We start from the raw sequence: 18,806 nt of genomic DNA, 5'->3' as shown, positions 1-18,806 counted from the left end.
GAGCTAAAGCGAAGTGTTTGACTTTTCAGCTGTCACTAAATAAGAAAATAAACTACAACTGAGAAGAGTGTGAGAATGTGAAACGGCTTCCTTGTTGTTATTTATTTGCAAGCACTGGGAACTACAAAAATTATAAGCTGGTAACAACAGCTAGCACCAGCGAGACAGAGGGGAGTTTCTCTGTGAAACCATTTAAACTTGTGTCATTAACTTGGGCTGTGAGGCTGCAGCTTATCAGAGGTTTAAAGGTGGTGGTTCAGCTCCTGATAAAAGTATCTGGGGTCCTTTCTCCCCTAGCAAGGCCTATTTTAGTTTGGTGGGAGGCTGTTTGTGTCATTTGCAGAATAAATCACTCAGCTGGAGGCCACCGTCTTGCAGTCTTGGACAGTCAACACACTAAAGGTGTCAAGGTGATCTGATTCAAGTACTCAGACTATATAAAAGTCTACACAAGACACAGAAAACAGGCATATAAAATTCCTTTGTTAGGTTTTATTTACACAAATTTAAATTGAGCAGTGTAACATGTCATTGAGTGTGGAGCTCAGGTGCGAGACTGCAGCGTGAGCCTCTGGACCATATCTGACAGATGAGTCATGTCCGGCTGCTGAGTCTGATGTTTGATGAACTCCAGAGTCCGAACCTGCAGCAGACAAAGATGAGAAGTCAGTGAGGCTGCATTCACAAATACAGCAGATTTAAAGTGTACAGAGTGGGCCTCGGAGCTCTGAAACATGAACTCACGGAGGTGCGGGTCTCGCAGCATCCATGTTTGTGGCTGAGGTTCCAAAGGTTGACTGCCAGCTGGCTCAGCTTGTTGTTCCTCAGATCACCGTGAGCCAGCAGGACACCAAACAGGGAGAAGGCCAGAGCGCCCTGGCGGCGTGTGCTCTGCTGCAAGATAGTAGGAAATGCATGTCAGCGGGGTTTTCCAGTTTTTGGTTTTCATTCCCACATGTACATGAAGGCAGCATAACTTTGGTTACACAGCATCCAGATTTTGGCAAGCTTGAAATCTGGATTTTCACTAAAACCAGATTATTTTTCTTTAAAATAATTCCTTCAGCCATGGAAGCAGTTGCTTTTTGTTTTTGAATTTAGACACATCTAAGCACTGCATCCTCACCTCATCACGACCGAGTGTCTTCAGGTGGTCGAGGATCTGTCCAATCAGAGTCTCACACAGCTTGTTGATCTCTGATAGGAATTTGGGATCTCCGCCATAGAGCGTGTCATTAGAATCCACTGAGCCAGGAAACAGAATAATTAGTTTAACGGGGAAAACTCCTCACTGTCTTATTACAAATGAAGACAGAATTATTACCCCCCTGTGGAATTTGCAGAACAAGGGACTTTAATTTTTTCATTTCCTTAGCATTTCTAAACATACTACTAGTATGTTTATACTATACTACTACTACTGCTTTTTATTTGTGGGGTATTTACATGTTTATCTAAAACATTGTAATATGTAATAGTAATACATTAGCTAATACATAATATAAAATAAATTATATATCTATCTATACACACACACACACACACATGTATCTAATATCTAATAACCATGTTAATAAAAAATCGTAATAAGATTGAGGACGATCAGTTACGATACACAACAGTAAGTTGTAAGTTTGTGTGTTTGTGGAGATGTGCTTGGTTTCAGCCCCTGGCGTCTGATCCAAACTGAGATAAGTCAGAAGCATGTAGCAGATGTCATTAAATGAAGATATATTATTTCTGTGGTAATACATTATTCTCTCTAAAGTCACGTATTCTGTAATAAGACTGATCCAGTGGTTCAGGAGTAGTGATCTTTTGGATTTCCAATTTCAAAATATAGCTTTCTTGGCAATTGAGAGATAAAGAGTGGGTTCCTATATTTCCCATTTTGTTAAATTCTGTAATATTACCATGTAAGCATAGGGATGGAGATGAAGGGATTCGATAGCCAAGGACAGTGGATGATGTCTTAGGGACCGCCATCCAAAAGGAGGGGAGTGGGGGAAGTAATTGTCTGGGCTCCCTGAAGTGCACTGTGAAGTGTCTGTGCTACCTAAACCTTTTAAATATTTTCCTTTGGGTGAGGTGGGCCCTATGAAAAGACTGTAAAAAAAATCTTATGAGAGATGTGTCTAAAGACTGCAGAACAACAGCTGAGTCACGAGTGAACGACTTAGCTAGGACAGGAATTTAAATCTTGAAGTTGACAATCACTAGAACGCTGCTGAGGAATGGACTGGAGAAAAACTCCACTTCTACTGAAGACACATGTTCAAGCCAGACTTAAGTGCACTAAGGAGGACCTGCTGTGGAGATGCATCTGGAACTGGGAATCATGAAGAGAGAAGGATACAGTCAGCAGCAAAAATGGGTCTGGGTCGTCGTTCAAAGCATATGTTGCTACTGCTGAAGAACCACCTCGAGAAGACCAAAGTGAATGTTACTGCACAAAGCCCCGACTTGAACCCCACTGAAAATCTGTGGAGTGAACTGAAGACCGACATCCGTGCCAGAAGACCATCAAATCTGGAAGAGCTTGAGAGATTCCTTAAAAAAAAAGAATGGACTGGAATCCCTCTGGAGACGTGTGAGAGACTTGTTGAAAACAGCACTGTCCTCAACTGTACATGTGACAAGAACAGGAAACGTCACAAGTAAAAGCTCAACGCGTGAAACTCTTAACTTTTAGGGCTTACAGAAATTAGCCTGGGAAAATCTGTAAAAGTCTGTCTTTGTTAGAGCTCTCTGATGTAAATTCAGTGTTTATGTGTGTGCCGTTACCTTTGGGGATAGAGTACAGATAGGTTTCCTGGCTCATGGCTGCCAGCAGGGGCAGAGCACTGATGTAAACCCGCACCTTTGCATCGCTGTTGTCTTCCCAGGTATAATCCTGGACCATGTTGAGCAGACCCCGGACTAAGTAGAGCACCCCATGCTCTGGATGGTCCTGTTAAAAGACAACAACAACAAAAATCAAAACATTTGTCAAGCTGAACTGAGACAAAAATGGGCGATTACAGGTGTGGTCCGTCTCCTGTAAACCCACCTCTGAACCGTAATGAACCTTACCGGGATAACCAGCAGCGTTGCCAAGAAGCTGTTGATAAAGTCCACGAGGAAGCTTTCAGAAGAGCGAAGTTTTCCCTCCACGCTGATGGAGCGAGGAACCTCCGGAAGAATGCTTACGGCTGCCTTTAGGAAAGCATCGGCTGGAAGAAGGAAGGTGGAGAACGAGTCAGAAAAGGCGTGGGAAGGACAATACAGTAAAAACATTAGGGACACAAGTTTTGATCAATTAAATCTTAAACTTAAATCTCGAATGAGACAGCTACTTACCCTGGGACAGACACTGATTGGCCAAAGCAACCTGACCGGACAACAGGTAGAGGCTGAGTCGACTGAAGATGCTGCTGAGAGACGGGATGGTGATGAAACTGTAGGCGGCACATGCCTAAAAGAGAGAGGGAGAGGAAAATTTCATGCAATGTTATTTCTGTAAGACAGGCCTATAAAAAAAGCTTGCTAGCATTAGGTGATAAATTAGCATTAGCCAAAATGCTAATGTTGACTGTCTTTTATATACAGTCTGTGGTTTTTTGACTTTTCCTTTGGCATTGCTAAAAAGTCATCCAACAGGAACGTACGGTGATGTGAAAAGATTAGAGACTGCATGTGTGGACTCACTCTGACGAAAGCAGCGGTCTTGCGGGAGTGATTCCCTCTCATCACCCTCCTGGTCTCCATGGCCAGCTGGTTCACCGTCTGTAAACGACAAGGTTACATGAAGGAGATGGTGTTGTGGCTTCTGTCACTTAATGCTGAAATGCCAAACACAGGCTTACATGAATGAGTTGCATCAGGACAGGCTCCAGGTTACAGAAGGTGGCTCTAGCCTCCACACAGAAACTCAACTGCTGCTCAAAGTCACGACCAAAGGAAACCTGAAGTGCAGAGAAAAAAAAAATTTAACCCCAAAATTGAAACAAAAACAACAGATGCAGATCAAAACAATGCAATACAAGAGGCCGAAACAGCAGTTGTGATTGTTGTTGACATAATATAATAGATGTGATAATCTCACCATGCGGATGAAGCCGATGATCAGCAGAGCCAAAGATCTTTTCTCGTCTTCGAGAGTAAGAGCACTTCAAGACAAAGAGAAAAATAAATGCGTTACCACACGAACACAGCTGAAACGACGACTTTAAGTCACAGATATAAAAGTAGCATACGTCTGTATAACACACACAGACAAATACCCTACTTGACAGAGTCGTGCATGGTCTTGCAGATGTGCAGCATGGCGTTGAGGATCACCGGGTCTCTGGTGAGCTCCACCTGGTGTCTAAAGGCCAGAGAACAGAGTAGAACATCAATACGAAACATCAACGTTTCTGCCACAACTCTCAATAATCTCATGACTTTAACGAACTCTTACTTGATGAAGACCTCCATGATGGATTTGCAGACCTCCACCCTCACGCTGTCCTTCTGGAACATGTCCAGGAACGGCAGGAATCGCTCCTGAAGAACCGAAAAAAGCAAAAACTGAAAATGTAGCTCGACTTATGGCACTGGAATCACAGTTTCATCGTTGCAGCTCAAGCTGTAGAAGCTCACCATGGAGAAGAGGACAGAGAAGTCGTGGAAGTAGGTGAGGATCTTCCTGATCACCGACTGCAGCTACACGCAGAACAGACACGAGACAGTTAGTACAGAGCAGAAGGAAAGAGGAGGGTGGAGAGTAGCCGAGATTCAGGGAAGCATCGTGCACCAACCTGAGGGTAGGCGTCCTCGAATGCTCGGTCAGGGGTCATGTGTTTGATGATGTCAGCCAAAATCGTGTTGACCTCCCGTTTCTGACAGTCACGCAGCGAGAGGATTAAGAAAGGTAGTGCATTTCCAAAACATAAATAAATAAAATTTGTGTTTGACTGCTTTCTACTCACTGTAAAGTGTCTGCAGGTAAACTCCACCCAGATTTCAGCACAGTTGATGTAGTCCTGCAAACCAAAATGAGATTTTCAGTAACGATCTGGAACATTCTGGCAGGAATAACGGGACCTTTTGAAAACTACTGTCAGCGGTTCAGAACCTGAGGACTGCGGACTTTGGTGATGACTTTCCAGGCTTCATTCAGGATCGTCAGCCTCTCGGATTCTGGAGGATCGGCAGACGCCAGGCTGCGACCCAGAGAGCCAAACAACAGATGCTGAAAAGGAGACAAAATTCATTCCAAAAAGATTTAGACAATGACCTGAACATCTGCCTCTATCCTTTATATATTTTAATGACTTTATTACCCAGTGAGATTGATTTTTCATACTCGTTGTGAATTATGTGAAGGCGTAATGACTACTTTTTCTTCAGCTTTTATAAACCTTCCCATTAAATTATTGGCAGTAAGGAATTTTCACCAGTTGATTGTGCTGACTATAATCCTGCAGGAGCTGTAGAGGAAACAGAGAGGTTTCAGATCTGGATCTGATCCAGCCATCATCATGGGAAAGGAGTGGAGAGAATTTGTCATCAGTGTTGCTGTTTGAATCCAGCTGGAATCAACACACTGTCTGGATTCCTCCATTAGCTGATGCGGAGGCCATGTAACTGTGGCTGTAAACCTTCTGCATCACTTCCTGCACATACAGCTGAGCACATCAGTTTCATTTCCACTGACCTCATACCAACAATACCTGCATTCATTTTAGCTTTGAGCTCCTTATTGTGTCCATATTTAGACTTTAATTCACTGAGCTCTGAGATGATTTTTGTGGTGTAATTGTTTTCCCTTTCCAAGCTGTTTTGCTCTGGGATATTTTAATTGTGTTACTGCTAAGTTGTTTTTCATAAGTATTTTTTATCTTGTACTTATTTCCCCACATCCAATAAACAGAAGATGACTTCTTTGTTTTTAACCAAGGTAAGAAAAAAGATGCAGTGAACATGAAATGTTCTCTGACCTTTGGGAAGCCGGCCTCGTCGCAGTCTTTGATCATACCGATGAAGTCTGTGGCTCTGGCTGCAACAAACTCTGGCCTGAATGCCCTCATTACTGAATTCAAAAGCAAAGCACTGTGGGAAAGCAAAGATGAATTAGTGCTGTGCCATACATTCTGTGACAACTTTAGCTAAACCCATGCTAATAACGGTCATTTCTATGAAATAAAAGGATCGTGACACTTCCAGGTAAATCACATGACAAGAAACAGCTACTAATAATTTTAAAGCACTCACTTGTTTCCCAGTTTTTTGCATCTCTCCATCATCTCTGTTAGCAGAGACTGAAACAGAAACACAAGCAGCATTAAAAGCAGAAACATCACTGAGGTTGTGCCCCTGCGACGCTCTCACCGAGCTCCACTTTTTCAATAAAGTCTAAGTAAATACCTCTGGAGCTCTGTACGCGATACACTGCAGGATCCAGCTGATGGCAGGTGAGTAGAGTGTCAGGTACTCGGGCATCTCCACCCTCTGCAGCACCAGCTGGGCCCGGACGTTCTCGCTGCTGATCTGTCGAAAAGTGCCGAGCAGGTCGAAGAAGTTGCGGTTCAGGCTGTCTTTCAGGTGGGGGGCCACCTCCATGCCCACCTGGAAAGAAGGATATAGGTGTCAAACAAACAAAACCTACAAAGCTGGTAAACAGGGCAAGTCAAAAATAGCATTGTTCATGCATTTGCAGCATTTTTTTTATGGCAACTGATCTGGACAGGAGGAGTTGCAATATGCTCACTCAGAAAAAAGAGGCATCAACGACAAACGACAGGAGACAGAAATAAGTCTGAAATAACATGAAGGAGAGAAGCTGGGGTCACAGTGGGTTGCAGATGTAGCAACAATAGCCTAAATAGGACACCCCACAAACACAATCAGGAAGGTAGGGAAATTAAGGAAAGACGAGCAGAGTCCATCTCACCCTGCAGAGGTAAGCTCTGGCATATGCAGCCACCAGAGGGTCTCCAATCCCTCTGACCATGGCAGTCAACCGAGGAAGGGTCTCCTGAATGCCGCTGTGGGCAGTGGCAGGACAGATGGTGTTTTCTTTATGTCAAACGATTTTATTCCAGTTTACAAACATGGTTGATGCATCACAGCTATTAAAATGACATTTTCCAAATATTATTGCTAAACCTTTACGTATCCTAAAGAGAAATCCTTGTGGAAACCAGCTGATAAACTGTGAGGACTCACGATTTGTTGAGGAACCGGTTGCACTTGAGAATGGCAGCTTCAACATAGCTGTATCACGAGGTTAAAGAACCAAATTTACATACAAATTACTTACAAACATACATAGCTGAGCCACTTTGCATTTAATCGTTATTATTAATATCTGGTTCTCTTTCAAAGTTTGTGTTTTTGGCCTGTCTCCCTCCCCACGCCTCTAACCGGTCACAGCAGATGGGTGCTCCTCCCTGAGTCTGGTGCTGCTGGAGGTTACTTCCTGCTAAAAGGGAGGTGAGGTGACTGTTGTTGTGATTTGGTGCTATGTAAATAAAACTGAATTGAACTTGATTTTAAAACCAGGTCTGCGAGTGAATGAAACTCCAGCCAAAAGCAGACTATGAACAGAAATCCTTCTGAGTGAGGGTGTTGAAGGATACAGTCTGGGAAGGAGCTCTCTGATGGAGGCGATCTTGTAGAACCAGTTGAGGCACGTCTCCTTTGCGGTGTCATTCACATCTTCAACTGTGAAATTATCTGAGGTGGCAAACAAAAGTCAAATGTGAATTAACAAAAACTAAATCAATGCAACATGACTTCAGAAGGTGCAAGGATCGTCTAAATGCTCTGAAGAATTTAAAGCTTTAAGTTGATTGTCAGCTTTTCCACTTTACCTGGTAAAGGTCGTGGGTCTGAACACATGGTCCAGATCCTGTCGTACACCAGCCGGCCTGCAAACAACAAGGACCCGAGTCACAAAACTTGCACATTGTTCAGGTTCAACTGTGGAAAAAAATCTTTACTGACCAAATGTGTCAAGGATATCAGTGATGAGAACAAATTTGCTGGGGTAGAACTGGATCACCGAATTGTCGGACAGAAGCTTGGAGCACTGCAGCACAGATCACAGATCAGGGGTGATATTTATTAAGGCGACACCAGTTAAAATGAGCACCAATTAAATAAACATTACCTGGATGACAATCTTCAGGGCTTTGACCTTCTGGTCAGAGGACCAGGCCTCCTTTAGGGACTGGTTCAGCTCCTCGATGCGGTTGGCGTAATCCTGTTGCGAGAGGTTCAGCAGCTCTCTCTGGGAGCCCTGCACACACACACAGGCAAGAAGATCCAATAACATCCCCCATCGTATTTCTTGAAAGAATAATGCAAGGCCAGCCAACAGTGGGACGCCTACCTCCTCTAGATCATCCAGCTCCTCCAGACGAGTGCGAACCTTCTCTGAAACAGCCGATCCTTGACTGGTGGCTTTTCCTAGTGAAAACAGGAAGTGATGTATAAGTTGTGAAGTTAAAGACCAAATAACAACTTAATAAGTGATGCTGACATTCTTTTTGTTTGCCCATTTATTTATGGTTATGATAGACAGAAAAAAGCAATTTGAAAGGATTTAGGTAGTAAAATGAATATATTCTGATGCTGTCACAGGATTTATTGATACGACAGATAACTATAGACATTGAAAGCATTCAGAAATTTTCTGAAATTATTATATGTGATAGAAACAGGTTGCTCTTACCTCTGTCAGAGCCTATGAACAGATTCTATGGAGAAAAAACAAATTATAATTAAATTTTAGAACATCAAAAAAGTGCTAAACTCTCTTGAATATTTTGTTAATTGGTGAAGCCATCAGGTTCATTTCCACTATGTTTTCAAGCAGCATTAAATTATGAGACAGCAGGCCCTTGGGTAAGAGGTAAGCATAACAACAGCCTTGCTGCTGCGATAGAGGACTCACTATGGAGAGTTTTTCAGTGGTGGTGAACCTGGCCAGGATTTCCCCTCGCTTCAGTGACCAAGGTTCAAAATCTAGTCCCACTGCCTCTTCTTCCTTCTCTCTCTTCCTCCTCCCCAGGTCCTGAAAGCACATCTTTAATTAGCTTCACTTTCAAATGAGCACATGCTTCAGGATTTACATTTGTCCAAGTCACTGACTCCTGTGGAGCTGCTGTGGGACATGGGTGGCGTCTCGCTGGCCGAGGCCGCGGCAAACATGGACAGGGGGTCGGTCCCGTCCAGCATGGAGCTCAGAGGGTCTGGCGGTGCTGAGGAAGAGGAGGATGAAGAGGAAGAGGTGCTGCCTTTGCGGGTCCCACGGCGGGTCTTTGTATCGGTCACCTGGACGGATTGAGAGAGGGTCAAACCTGTCACAGGCCCATTAAAAAAACCACAACAATGTTTCTGCATGTTTTCAGTGAATTAAAGCTCAACACTGATACCATGATGGGTTTGAGTGGGTGGTAGTCTCCAAAATCGACAAGAGCGGCCTCAAGACGACACCTCTGCAGCTCTGTGTCATAGTTGCGGCCATGCGAACGCCTGGTTGCAAAAGAGATAAGACAGCTTTTTGGTCCTGCTATCGTTGATAAAGCACTGACGAGCATGACCCAGTCACACAAACAAAGCTAAACTAATTATGGCACAACTCTGTGAAAGAAAGGCATAGAATGTGTGAAATTACAAAGAAATGTCTGATTTCATCGTCTGTGGTTCATAATTAAAAGTCTAAAAGAATCTGGAGAAATAAACGTACAGGAAAGTGAATGGCTGCTACATTTCTGAGAAATATGTTGGATATCTACACTGATAAGGACTGTGTAATGGGTAAGGAGTGAAAGGATGGTACATTATCAACCTACAGATGGCTAAAAGCTTCAAAACACACAAAATTTGATTGCACTAACTCAAAACTGTACTCAGTAGTTTGTATAGCCCCCACATGCTTGTAGGTATGTCGAACAATGTTGGGGAATGCTCCTGATGAGATGATGGATAGTGTCCAGGGGGATCTCCTCCGAGATCTGGACTAGGGCATCACTGAGCTCCTGGACAGTCTGAGGTGCAACCTGACAGAGGCAGTTGGACCAAAGCAAAGTCCAAGAGGTGTTCTACTAAATTTAAGTCAGGCAAGTGTGAAAGCCAGACATCGGTATCATCCTCAAGGAACTGCCTGCATACTCTCAACACATGAGGCTGGGCATTGTTGTGCACCAGGAGAAATCTGGGACCCACTGCACCAATGTAGGGCTCAAAGGTTTCATCTTGATACCTGACGGCAGTCAGGGTGTCACTGCCTATAGAGTTAGAGTGCACGTCCATCCATGTATATGTCTCCCAAAAGCATTACTGAGCCACCACCCACCATACCACTCACAGTGAACAACATTACAGGCAGCATCATGTTCTCGATAACTTCTACAGACTCTTTCATGCCTGTCACATGTGCTCAGGGTGAATCTGCTCTCATCTGTGAAAAGAACAGGGTGCCAGTGGACCTGCCAGGTCTGGTACTCTATGGGAAATGCCAGTGTAAATGCCACAGTGCTGTGCAGTGAGTACAGGGCCCACTAGACCATGCTGGACAATCAAGCCAGCTTCATGCAGTTTGTTTCTGATTGTTTGGTCAGAGACATTGACACCAGGGTCCTGCTGGAGCTCTGACAGTTCTCATCCTGCTCCTCACAAAAGAGCAGATAGTGATCCTGCTGATTGGTTAAGGACCTTCTCCGGTTCTGTGTCCTGAAATCCCCTCCATGCTCTTGAGACTGTGCTAGAAGACATACAAAAACTTGTGGCAGTGGCACGTATTAACATGCCATCTTGGAGGAGTTTGACTACCTGTACAATCTCTGTAGGGTCCAGGTATCTGCGGCCAGCAGTGACAATGACCCAAGGCAAATGCAGAACTAGTGAAAAATCGTCAGAAAAGACGAGGAGGGAAAAATGTCGTTATAAGCCAAATCTACACCGTAACCGAAGAAGGCGTCTGATTCAAAGTCACAGTCATAATAATACCATAAAAAGCTTCTTCGTCTTTAATGTTATGTTGCAAGCCTGAAAAAAGTTGACATTTAGTTTACGACGCTAACTGAACATTAAACGCACGACAATCGTATCTACACTACACGTGTGTGCTCAGGCGTGGCTCAGTGTTTAAATACTAAAGATTTAAGTTGTTAATAAACCGTTTGTAAAATAAGAAGACAACATCTTACCACTGCACTGCAGCCATTTTTCTGCATCATATGACACCTCAGGCCTCAGCTCGGAAGTTAATTTAATTTGGGTGGTTTTTTTCCACAGTCGAGGGGTTAGTTAAATATCTATCGCCGCCACACTTAATGGATACCGCTGTGAATATGTATTTAAGTTTCATTTATAATTTTTTACGAAGACAGCGTGATTTAAGAGGCATTTTAATGAACTATCGCAAAATACAACTTCATTTCCCAGGATATATTGCGAGCTTTCGACGCACTTTCGCCACAGAAGAGAACAAATAGACAGGAGGCGCCACTTTGGAACAATATACCGGGTAGCGACTTTTTATGTTTAACGCTACTGATTTTACCATAATTCTGACTGTTGCTGTCAACTCCTGGCACACTTTTCCTTACAAATATTTTCCAGATATTTCGCTAGCGCTCCGGTCTAGAAGCCAGAACAGAACAAGCTGCCAGCTTTGCTGCTGTCAAGCAACTCATCTCGTCAATACACGATCTTCTTCGTGAGTCTCGCCGCTTACAGTCTGATTGCTGCAGTTAGAGGAGTAGCTGCAGGTTCCAGTTCAGCCGAACCATGACCTGACCGTGGTGCTGCAGGTCTGTCTGCCCAGTTCTCCTGACCAGGTACAGTCTAGCGATGTTAAGTTTGGCTCGGGGCGGCAAATAGTTTCTATTAAAACAAACACGTAAGGCTGGCGTTTGGAAGCGGCTACAGTTAGCTAGCAGCTAGCCAGCTAGCGTTAAAGTGTGACATGTCTGACTGTTTGGATATAATGGACACGAGTCAAACTGGTTGTAGTCATGTGGGGGTTATATGTAGACTTCATCAGTCATAACCAGTCACTGTGAGAAACATGTTTTTTTGTTGTTGTTGTTTTAAAAAAAAAAAAATAATAACATTAAAACCAATAGCAGAACTGTGATTTGATAAACTTTGAACTGTGGTGGGGTCTGAGCACAATGTATGGCTTACATGTCAAAGTGATGACCAAGTGGAGACCTCTTGTGTTCATTTGACTCAGCCGGACCTTCCTGTGAAACATCCATCAGTTTCCATTCATCCAGCAGCGCAGTGTAGACGCTGGTATTTTTATAATATGATAGCACGAAAGTGTTCTTGTGATCTCACTTCATGTCAAGCTGAAGGTGGCAAAGAGTCAGACTCTGATTCACAGTCTCCATTAGTTTTATAACTTGAAGCTGAAGAAGTGAAATAAAAACCTTTCATCCAGCAGCATGATCAATAATGCGCAAACCACATCACAGTCACTAAAGCTGCTATCAAAGGGACTGAAGACAGGGCTATACTTGAGATTATCTCCGTGTCTGTGTTTGATTAATCAGTTTCAGAAATAGTGAATGATATTCTTTGAACATTTCCAATATCCAGAATCCAAAAACATGAAAAAGCAAGCTGCTGACTACAAGTGAAAAATATCAGACAATCCCCCCTCCTCCTCTCTGACTCACAGAAGACAGTGCAGAGGAAGAGGACAAAGTAAAGCTTATTATAGTGAGACTGTGAGGTAGTGACCTTATTCTAAGTCCAGATTTAGGGCAGCAGGTTGCCATAGAGACTGCTTCTTCTCCCATGAATCCCCCATCTGTGTGGCATGATCTCCTTCTGTCTGTCAGATACGACCATGCACGTTAATATTATGCCCTTCAAACACCCTTCAGACGCCCACCAGCCTTCCTGTGCAGTGGTGAGACTCGTTCAACTTGTCACACAACCAGAAATCGTGTTCGCTCTCTTTATTGCTGAAGTAAAGGCCCTCTCAACAAGAATTTGTCTAATGTTTCTGTATGTTACATGTAGTCCCTGACTTATGCGATTATGTTAAACTTGACAGATCTGTACATGTCACCTGTTGCTGGATGTCCCGTCTTATTTTCATCTTCTTTTAAATGTAAATAATGAGAGATGCGCTCTCATTATTAATGCCATCCTGTTTTGGAGAACCTGAACAAGTCTTATCTGTGTAACCAATACTCACTTTCATGACCCGATGCTCCAGGATCAGGTGGCCACTTTATTTTCCTTAAGACGTCCGTTTGCGTTTCCCTCTTATAAGGTTACCAATTTGCATCTCCCCTGAGAGTCCCCAATAGGTTTTTGGCCTGCAGATGAAGATTTGCCTTCAATTATTAAGAGGAGAAGTTTATTTGTAGGGACTGATGGGCGTAACTCCTTACCTGATAGCCCTTGTCCTTGTGTGCTTTGATGGGCATATGTCACACAGGAGATGCTGTTACTGTACTTGAGTAACTTCAGTGTTTTCTAGGGAAAGGGAACACTTTCTGGGAAAGGGATCCCTTGTCCTCTATAAAGCTCACTAGTCTTCCTGTTGCCTGCCTTCTCAGATACACTGGGAGCTCTCAACAAGCACTCGGTGACGATGGAAAGCTCCGCATCGGTCAGGCTGCGTTACGAGGAGCTGCTGTTTTATGCGGCCTGTGTTTCTAACTGCTGGTCTGTGTGTCTGTGTGTCTGCGTGTGTTTAGAAGGCAGAGTGTGTAGGAGAGGAGGCAGTGGCGGTGGTGGCATGCGTGTGAGCAGCAGCTGGAGGTGGCAGCTCTCCCGAGCCATGCGACTGGCGCTGCGCTGGTGCTGGCTGTGCCGCACGCAGGGGGGGGGCCAAGGCGGGGGTACCAAAGCGGGGATCGGCGGCAGGTTGTCAGAGGTGTGGCGTTACAGCAAGCTCCTGCTCAAGTCGCTGTACTTCAACAGCCTCACCAACTCAGACACTCTGCTGGACTGTGCTTTTGAACCCGTTTATTGGATTGTGGACAACGTGACCCACTGGTTTGGAGTGGTAAGCTCACTTCCCTCCTCTCTTGATTCCCACGCCTGCTGCTGCTTTCCTTAATCGTTTTTCCTTCTCTTACCCTCCCAGGTGTTTGTCTGTCTTGTCGTCTTGCTGACATCCTCAGTTGTGGTCATCGTCTACCTGTTTGTCCTGCCCACGATCGTCAGCACTTACCCTGCACACTGGATTGTGTGGCACCTCTGTTGTGGCCACTGGCTTCTCATTATGGTGGTGTTCCATTATTACAAAGCGACCACCACCTCTCCAGGACACCCACCAAAGGTAGGAGTCACACTCCCCAGAGGCTGACATAGTGACTTATTCTGCTGCCATCATTGATTTTTACATTTTTTTAAGTACAAATGTGAATACTTTTTAACATTTAAAACATTTCTTTTTTGGTTTATGCGTTGGTTTGTAGGTATTTTTTGAGGTAGGGTGATTATATTTCAAAGACTGTAATTGAATTACTTTTTGAATATTAACAAATCATAAAATCATAAAGTAAAAATCTACATACAAAAGTATTTCCCCCCCCTTTCTGATTTCTTAGGGTTTTTTTTTTTTTTTGCATATTTGTCACACTTACATGTTTATATGTTACATAACCCAAGAAAATGAATTTTTTTTTTAATGATTTTATTTAATTAGGCAGAAGTTATCCAAACTTAGCTGCCCCTGTGTGGAAAGGTAGTTGCCTCCTAAACCTAATAACTGGTTGTGCCACCCTTTGTAGCAAGAATTGCAGTCAAGCATTTGTGATAATTGGCTATGTGGCTTTCTAAACGCTGTGGAGGAATTCTTTTGATTCAGTCACACTGGACAGGTTTTGAGCACGAACGGTCTGTTTAAGGTCATGCTAAGGTCATGCTAAAGCGTCTCGATCGGATTGAAGTCCAAACTTTAACTTGGCCGCTCCAAAACCTTCAGTTTGTCTTTTTGAGCCTTTCGAAGGTTGACTTGCTGGTGTGTTTACCATTGTTCTGCTGCATACCCATGTGTTCTTGAGCTTCAGGCAATTAACTGATGGTTAGAAATTCTGTGTTAGTTTTATGTCAGATGTAACCTTTTGTCTCATCAGAGTATTTGCCCAAAAGACTTGGGGATCATTAAGATGTTTTTTGGCAAATATGAGACTGGCCTTTGTGTTATTTTTGATCAGCAGTGGTTTTCTCCTTGGATCTCTCCCGTGGAGGCCATTTTTGCCCAATCTCTTTCTTATTGTTGTATCATGAACTCTGACTTTAACCCTTTAAAGCTGGTCAGAGCGGGCACGCTCTGTTTTGCGTAGCTATTTTTAAATCCCGGTAGAACTGCAACCAGGTAAGCTAGCGCAATAATTTTTTTTTGCATATGAAACCAGAGGAGTTGTACTTACATCTTATGCCATCAGCTTGTCCTAGGTCACAGTTTCCTTCCACATATAGCTTTGCAAAAATGGCATAAAAACCACTTGCAGCAATAAAAACACAATATTCCAGAAACACGCTTTACCGATCCGATCAGCTGTTCGTAACACTTCCTATGTTAGAATAGATCATCAGCGCAAACTATCGCACGTCCGCCATTACCTGCCCGAAACCGGAAGTGACGGTTTTCTCGGAAATGTAGTTTTTTACCTTCAGGGTCCCATCAGCCTATACTGGTGTTTTTAAAAGTTATGTTTGACTTTATGACTTTCTGTGTCGTTTCTGGGATGCTTAGAAGTCATATTGCACTGCTGGAAATAGTTTATTTTGATGCATATGCTGTTTTTTTGCAAATTTGCATTATAATATTTATTTTTGTTTTTCCTGTAGTAAATAAAAATTGGTGTATTTCAAAAATAAAACTATGAAGACACTCAAAATAAATTTCCTGTGGTGGGAAATTAGTTTGTGCAACTTTTTTGTATTTACAGTTTTGACGGATAAGCCTCTTAAATTTCTCTAACTACAAATATATGTAAAAAAAACCAAAATGATTTTCAATTGTTTTGTAGTTTTTTGCACTTTTTTGAAATTTATGTAAGTACTATGCACTTAATGCAGACATATTATTAAAATTTGGGCTATAATGGTTGTATTGATGTATAGCAACTTGAAATGCTCCCAAAAATGGCTCCACAGCATGTAAAAATATAATATAAGCTCTGGCGGACTTGGTTCTATGGTAGGTCTTAAAGGGTTAACCGAGACAAGTTGAAGTCTGCTTTAGATGTTGTTCTGATTCTTTTGTGACCTCCTGGATGAGCCGTTGCTGCACTCTTGGAGTGACCTTTTTTTCCTTAATGAATGAAATCTTGACTTTAAATACAGCGTTTTGTATTTACTCAGGTTACCTTTTGTCTAATATTAAAATTTGTTTCATCTGAAATATTCAAATAGTCAAAAAATGTAGAAATCAGAAAAGGCAAAAACCTTTTCACAAAACATAACATTGTAACAAAAGACATCAAACCTGTGAAATAATTTACTAAGGTCATAAATCAAGTGAGAAGTAGCTAAAGTGTTTTTTTTATAAACACTTATACAAATGGACTTTTTAAAAGCAGAGGAACTGCCCCTGATGGTCGTTAGAAAGAATGCAGGTTTATGTGTCACTTCTCAGACCCAGCGGGCCATCATTCCATCTTTTATGTACAGGCTGTGGTATTTTCTGAAGATGACAGAAGAGCTTTTGTCAAGCTGCATTTTTTTTTTTTTTCTATTTTAGGACAAAAGTCCCTTCCCTTCTGTGTCCATCTGTAAGAAATGCATCACTCCCAAACCACCGAGGACACACCACTGCAGCATCTGCAACGTGTAAGTTCTTCACGTATTTCCAATGTGGAGAGTTGGCGTGTTTTATATGTTTGTTTTCTTTTATCATATTAAAATGTTTGCTATATTGCAGGTGTGTTTTGAAGATGGACCACCACTGTCGTATCCTTTGAGCGAGGAAAAACTCATGAAAATGACTTTTATTCTGTTCACTTTTTGTTTTGGTGTCTCCTGGTGTTCCCGCTTGTTACACGTATTGAACTGAGCTCTTTCCAGCCTGGTTGAATAACTGCGTGGGACATTTCAACCATCGCTACTTCTTCTCCTTCTGCGTCTACATGACCATGGGCTGTATCTACTGCAGCATCAGCAGCAGGAACTTGTTTCTGGATGCCTACGACGCTGTAGAGGTAAGGCTCGATAAGGAAAGATTCAACCATCCATATGTTTGGGTGGCGTTTTCGTCATAGCAGCTGCATCTCATTGTTCCAGTTCAACTGAGATCCATTCTGACACGACATATTCCTTTAAGCAGGTTTTTCTAGGTATTATTAACACTACCCCTCTGCACAGTTTGGGTGAGGAGCTATGAGGAAATAATTTGCATCTGTCAGTAAAGCATGATTTGCAAAATTTGAGCTCATGTAACAAACAACAAAGGGAAACACCTTCTGCTTTCATTCTTACTCTGATTAAGGACCTCAAGGGTGCCAGCTGGTAAACAAAACTGTAGGCTTTGGATAGTAACGTGAAAGGAGCAGTTCAGCACAAAATACAAACTTTGGACACTACTAACTGTCCTTCCTGTCCACCTCAGACCTACTATCAGACCCCTCCTCCGGACTACAGTTTTAGAGAAACCACTGCTCATAAGAGCATCATCTTCCTCTGGGTGCTGACCAGGTGTGAGACACGTTACCTTTTCAAAAAGTCCATAATGCCACTTGTATAGTGCAAATTGTAATATGCCCTTTCTCCCTCTTCCCTGCAGCTCTGTGGCAGTCGCTCTGGGTGGACTCACCCTGTGGCACGCCATGCTTATCAGCAGAGGAGAAACCAGCATAGAGCGGCACATCAACCGCAAAGAAGCCAGAAGATTAAAGGAGAAAGGAAAGGTACGTGCACTCCTGTGCAGAGTCAGTTGCTATATATGAGCAAAAGTTTAGTCTTTTATTGGACAAACCAGTTAAAGTTCACCAGACATGAATCCTGCATAGGAACAAAATTCAAACTCATCGAGGGTCTCTGAAAATCCTGTTTTCTTCTTTTCCTAATCAGGTGTTCCGAAATCCATATCATCGCGGTAAAATGAACAACTTGAAGCTACTGTTTGGTGTGCAGAAGAGGAGGTGAGCACATGAATATGTGCAAGTATTCCATCTAGAGAGAGGTTCTTATGAGTCATAGCTGGGATCATGTGCTCAATACAAACTATTATTCCACCTGTTTTTCTAACTGCATAAAGAAAAAGAATAGGAAAATATTTTTATATTAAATTGACACATTTGATGGTTTTCATGCAAAGCCAGCTGGCAGGTTTCTTTCAGTGTTGTGCTTACTGAAAAGCAGGGACACAAATTACCACTGTTGTACGTATGATTTTTGAAATGATCAGTTGTGTCCCCTTTAAAAGATCACAGCTTTGTCATCCTTCATTGTTTTCAGTCACATTTCATCCCATCTGTTCTTCTGTTCCTCAGTCAGTGGCTCACACGGGTCCTCTTACCCTCCAGCCATCTTCCCTGCGAAGACGGCATCGTGTGGGACTGCACCTTCGCCAGGAGAGACCCCATGGCCATCTGACTTTCAGCTTTTTAATGTCGTACCATATTTAAAAAAAACAAAACAAAAAAAACCTTCAAACCTGCATTTATAACCAGCAAAGAAGAAAAGACTGTGGTTACACAGATCAGCAGCCTTTTGCTGTGTCTGTATCAGCACTGATAAAAGTGGAGAAACACAGGAGTGTCTCAACTTCTTAGATCCAACTGTCACTTTTCCAGCATTGTACAGTGAGACTAAGCTGTGACTGCAGAGCTGTCGACTGATCTGATTCATGGATGCTG

At 42.9% G+C, this 18,806-nt stretch overlaps 2 protein-coding genes across 3 annotated transcripts; one reads left to right on the top strand and one right to left on the bottom strand.

The window, feature by feature from the left end:
* Positions 1 to 472: 472 nt before the first annotated feature.
* vps35l (VPS35 endosomal protein sorting factor like) lies at positions 473 to 11,415 on the bottom strand. Of its 2 annotated transcripts, none has more exons than XM_040036880.1 (30): positions 11,181 to 11,415; positions 9,405 to 9,504; positions 9,121 to 9,303; positions 8,924 to 9,043; positions 8,702 to 8,726; positions 8,360 to 8,436; positions 8,138 to 8,266; positions 7,972 to 8,056; positions 7,839 to 7,895; positions 7,605 to 7,701; positions 7,192 to 7,239; positions 6,917 to 7,010; positions 6,391 to 6,591; positions 6,238 to 6,284; positions 5,964 to 6,075; positions 5,099 to 5,215; positions 4,953 to 5,006; positions 4,782 to 4,862; positions 4,624 to 4,686; positions 4,442 to 4,527; positions 4,268 to 4,348; positions 4,085 to 4,148; positions 3,846 to 3,944; positions 3,688 to 3,765; positions 3,340 to 3,454; positions 3,073 to 3,212; positions 2,785 to 2,950; positions 1,127 to 1,245; positions 745 to 894; positions 473 to 643 (listed from the first exon to the last, which is right to left on the bottom strand). In XM_040036880.1, the coding sequence occupies exons 1-30, from the start codon at positions 11,195 to 11,197 to the stop codon at positions 545 to 547; spliced, it is 2,904 nt and encodes a 967-aa protein (XP_039892814.1). In that variant the 5' UTR covers positions 11,198 to 11,415; the 3' UTR covers positions 473 to 544. The 2 variants fall into 2 exon arrangements, with proteins under 2 accessions (XP_039892814.1, XP_039892815.1); XM_040036881.1 differs by having other exon boundaries at positions 745 to 891; positions 11,181 to 11,304.
* On the top strand, positions 11,390 to 18,611 carry zdhhc16b (zinc finger DHHC-type palmitoyltransferase 16b). The gene is made up of 11 exons (XM_040036882.1): positions 11,390 to 11,500; positions 11,596 to 11,813; positions 13,695 to 14,005; positions 14,087 to 14,281; positions 16,694 to 16,782; positions 16,874 to 16,902; positions 17,017 to 17,150; positions 17,558 to 17,643; positions 17,732 to 17,855; positions 18,019 to 18,089; positions 18,441 to 18,611. Exons 3-11 carry the CDS (start codon positions 13,736 to 13,738, stop codon positions 18,541 to 18,543), a joined length of 1,101 nt encoding a protein of 366 aa, XP_039892816.1. The 5' UTR covers positions 11,390 to 11,500; positions 11,596 to 11,813; positions 13,695 to 13,735; the 3' UTR covers positions 18,544 to 18,611.
* Positions 18,612 to 18,806: the final 195 nt, after the last annotated feature.

This window comes from Simochromis diagramma, unplaced genomic scaffold, assembly GCF_900408965.1.
Source record: "Simochromis diagramma unplaced genomic scaffold, fSimDia1.1 OVJJ01000371.1, whole genome shotgun sequence".
Classification (NCBI taxonomy): Eukaryota; Metazoa; Chordata; class Actinopteri; order Cichliformes; family Cichlidae; genus Simochromis; species Simochromis diagramma.
This window is presented reverse-complemented; position numbering and strand designations above follow the sequence as displayed.